The sequence below is a fragment of the Fukomys damarensis genome, unplaced genomic scaffold (assembly GCF_012274545.1).
Source record: "Fukomys damarensis isolate Sample0158 unplaced genomic scaffold, DMR_v1.0_HiC HiC_scaffold_27, whole genome shotgun sequence".
Taxonomy (NCBI): domain Eukaryota; kingdom Metazoa; phylum Chordata; class Mammalia; order Rodentia; family Bathyergidae; genus Fukomys; species Fukomys damarensis.
Window position 1 is genome coordinate 22,474,452 of NW_022900939.1, and position 3,336 is coordinate 22,477,787.

General features: G+C 55.5%; 1 protein-coding gene across 1 annotated transcript in view; it reads right to left on the minus strand.

Annotated features, from left to right (window-relative positions):
- Positions 1-917: 917 nt before the first annotated feature.
- Rab1b (RAB1B, member RAS oncogene family) overlaps positions 918-3,336 on the minus strand; it is a 7,193-nt gene continuing 4,774 nt past the window's right edge. The window contains exons 5-6 of the mRNA XM_010635910.3: positions 2,099-2,230; positions 918-2,012 (exon numbers count right to left, since the gene is read on the minus strand). Of these exons, the coding sequence (XP_010634212.1) occupies positions 1,818-2,012; positions 2,099-2,230 (327 nt within the window). The 3' untranslated portion in view covers positions 918-1,817. The remainder of the gene's footprint in view (positions 2,013-2,098; positions 2,231-3,336) is intronic.

A 3,336-nucleotide genomic window follows, 5' to 3' on the forward strand; every position in this document is an offset into this window, starting at 1 on the left:
GACGAGGCCACGGCCGTGCTTCCTCAAGAGTAAGTAGACCTGGACACACACACATCTGACACTCCGTCGTACAAGCAGCCTGATACAGCCCCTCTGACCAGCACATTTCCAGCTCTCCACCCCATGCTCACTGGCGGGGTCTGAGCCCCCTAAGTGCAAAGCCCTTGTCACCTTGGGAAAGTATGTGGGGGTCATCTGGCCACTGGACAGAAATCGGGCGAGGGGGCTGAACCCAGGGGCTGAAAGGGGTACAGTCTAGGTGCATTGGGACACATTTGTGGTGCATACTGCAGCTCTCTGGCCAACTCCAGGACTGCTGCCCAACTCCAAGTCTCAGAAGGGGGCCCGTGTGGTGTTGCTGGAGGCTCACTGGGTATTCGCTGATGGCTGCCTGCCTACCTTCCTGACAGATCCGTGCTGGGCCCTTGGGGACTGCCCACAGCAACACACGCAGCTCTCCTGGCCCCAGTATGTGGGTCAAGGGCTTTTGTCGGCAACCTTGACAGCCTAAACCAGGACCCTTGTGAACCACCCCGTCCAGGGCTCTAAGTCGCACCCCCCTCCCAGGTATGCTAAGACCACAGACCACACTCAGTCACCACAACTTCCTTGCAAAAACCCTCGGCTCACCCAAGGGCCAATGGAAATTTATTGATTTTTTTTGTTTTTTTTTTTTGTCCTTTCAGTCTTTCCCCAAGTGGCTTTTCCTTGCAAAACGCCTGACATGACCAGAGGGGATCCTGGGAGTGAGGGCCCCCAAGGGTGGCTCAGGGATTTAAATACAAGCTGGAGGGAAGGGCAGGGTATAGATGGGACAGGCAAGAGACAGCACAAGGGACATGGCTTCTTAGGTAGAGACCAAGGTTTGTTTTCTGTAGGAAGCTAGGGCAGAGGACCAGGATCCTGGGTGGGGAGAGGGTGAGCAGAGGACCCCCAACTCCAGGTTATACCCACATTCCCCAGAGAAGTAGCGGCAGGAATGAGGCTCTGAGCAATGAGAGGAATAGACCAGATGTGCTGCCTCAGGGAAAGAGAGGGCGCGCTGGCAGAGTGAGGGTTAAGGCTGGTGCCTGGCCTCTGGCACGGTGGGCCTTCCGCCTCTTCCTGCTTTGGGCACAAAGGGGCACGGTGGGCAGGCAGCACATGGGCCTGGCTCTGGCAGGGCAGGGGGTGGCAGGAGCAGGCTCCCTCTGGGCTCAAGACACAGGCCCAGTGCAGCCTCCCGCCCACCTGCCCTAACTGTGCTCGGACCCCACCGCAGCAGGATGGCTTGAGCTGAGTGTAGGAAGGGTGGAGGGAGGCAGAGGAAAGGAAAGGGTGGGCTGCTGGGCTCCTGCAGCCCCCATACCCATCCTGAGGTCTAACCCAGGGCCCTAGATCCCAGGCCTTGGATTCCCTGGCTAGTCCTGACCCTAGGCACTGACTACAGTCAGGGGCAGCAGAGGCCAGGGAGGCCTCAGCTCCTGGGAACAGAGGAGAGACAAGAAACCCAGTGCAGCATACATGAGGGAGGGGAGACAGAGGAGCCCCCCCGGTTCCAAAGGAAGGCGCATGGTGGGGCATCTTTCCAAGGTACCTAGAGGCAGCAGCAGAGCAGCCCCCATCCCCGCCCTTGCCACAAGTCCTGTGTCCTCCCTTGGGGACCCTGACATAACCAGGGTTCAGGACAGCAGGCAGATGAGCCAGAGGGAGATGGGGAGCCCAGGACACCTCAAAGCCACAGACTCAAATGCCCAGGAGAGACAGAAAGCACCTCCTGCCCTCTCCAGAGGCATCATCTGGAGGTGTCCTCTCCTGTCCCATCCCAAGTGACCCTCCTAGCAACAGCCACCACCAGCTGGCTTCACAGGGGTGCTGTCGATTTTGAGGTTGGGCCTTTCTCCTCCTGAGGCTGCTCCAGGCCCCATCCGCTTTTTGATCTCAGCAGCCATAGTCATGAAAGCCTGCTCGACGTTGGTGGCATTCTTGGCACTTGTCTCCAGGAAGGGGATGCCTAGAGAGTCTGCAAACTCCTGCCAAGAAAAGAGAGGAGAGAGGAGACAAGGGTGAGGGGCAACAATCCCCAGCCCCCTATGTAGCTGGGTCCAGTCCTGCTCACCTTGGCTGTGGTGTTGTCTACGACCTTCTTGGTGGTGAGGTCACTCTTGTTGCCCACCAGGAGCTTATTGACATTCTCATTGGCATAGCGGTCAATCTCCTGAAGCCACTGCTTCACATTGGCATAGGATTCCTAGAGGGTCCAGGGTACAAAGTTATTGAACTCCCAACTCCACTCCCTCCCCATGCCTAGACACAGGTTCCTTTTAGAGAGAGGCAGGTGCCCTGGGCTAGGGAAGCTGTCTCCTCCAGGTTTAGCTTGCCCCTGCTCTCCAGCACTGCACAATATAGCTGATGCCAGCAGTCCCACCACTTGCCAGGCCCTGTGGGCCAGACTGCTCTGACTGCCATGGCTGCTGCCCTCAAGAGACACTCCCAGGCCTAACCACATGTGGGAGCCAATGACAGCGGAAGAGAGGTGGCCAGAGGGAAGAAAGGGACAGAGAGGAATGGGCCAGTAAAAATCACCAAGTACCCACCGTGACCTGAAAAATCTCTTTAAGGTCTGAAGCCTTGTGCCAGGTGGGAGATGTCCTGGCTATGAGAGAGACAGGCATCCTGTCCTACTTCCGACACCAACATTGTATCATTGAGCCTCAGATAATTCCAGCAACCTGACACCTGTTTCCCATACAAAGGACAGAATTTCTAGGAAAGTGCTTGAGCTAGAACTGCTTTTCTTTCTTAGGGGCCAGAGGCCTGGTGACCTGTCATGTCCCAAGTGTGCATTATGCTGGGTACAAAGAAGGAACTCATACCAGGGCCTAGCCTAAGGCATTCAGGAAATAGTGGAGAAACAGACCAAGACATGAACAATGCCAATATGAAATGGAGGCAGGAGCTATGGAGCACCCCAGGACCATTTCTGCCTGGGAAGCAACTGCTGACCTGAGCCTGCAGGCATTAACTGGGTTCATGTAGGAGGTAGCTACTGAGCAAAAGCCCGTGCCAGATCACAGAGTGTGAGGGCCTGATGTCTTTGAGGGAAAAGAAGCATGTTGCTGAGATACAGGGTCTGAGGCAGGGAAGAGACGTATGGGCAGGTCAGAGCTTAAAGTGTTTTCACTCAGCTAAGTCTGAGACTTAGCTAGAGACAGGGAGAGAGGTATCTTTTCAGACAAAGGGCAGTAGGACCAGGGGATTTAGCTCAGTGGTCCTGCTGCCAGCCTCTCAAGTGAAAGGTACCAAGTTCGATCCCTGGTACAAAAAAAAAAAAAAAAAAAAAAAAAAAAAAAAAAA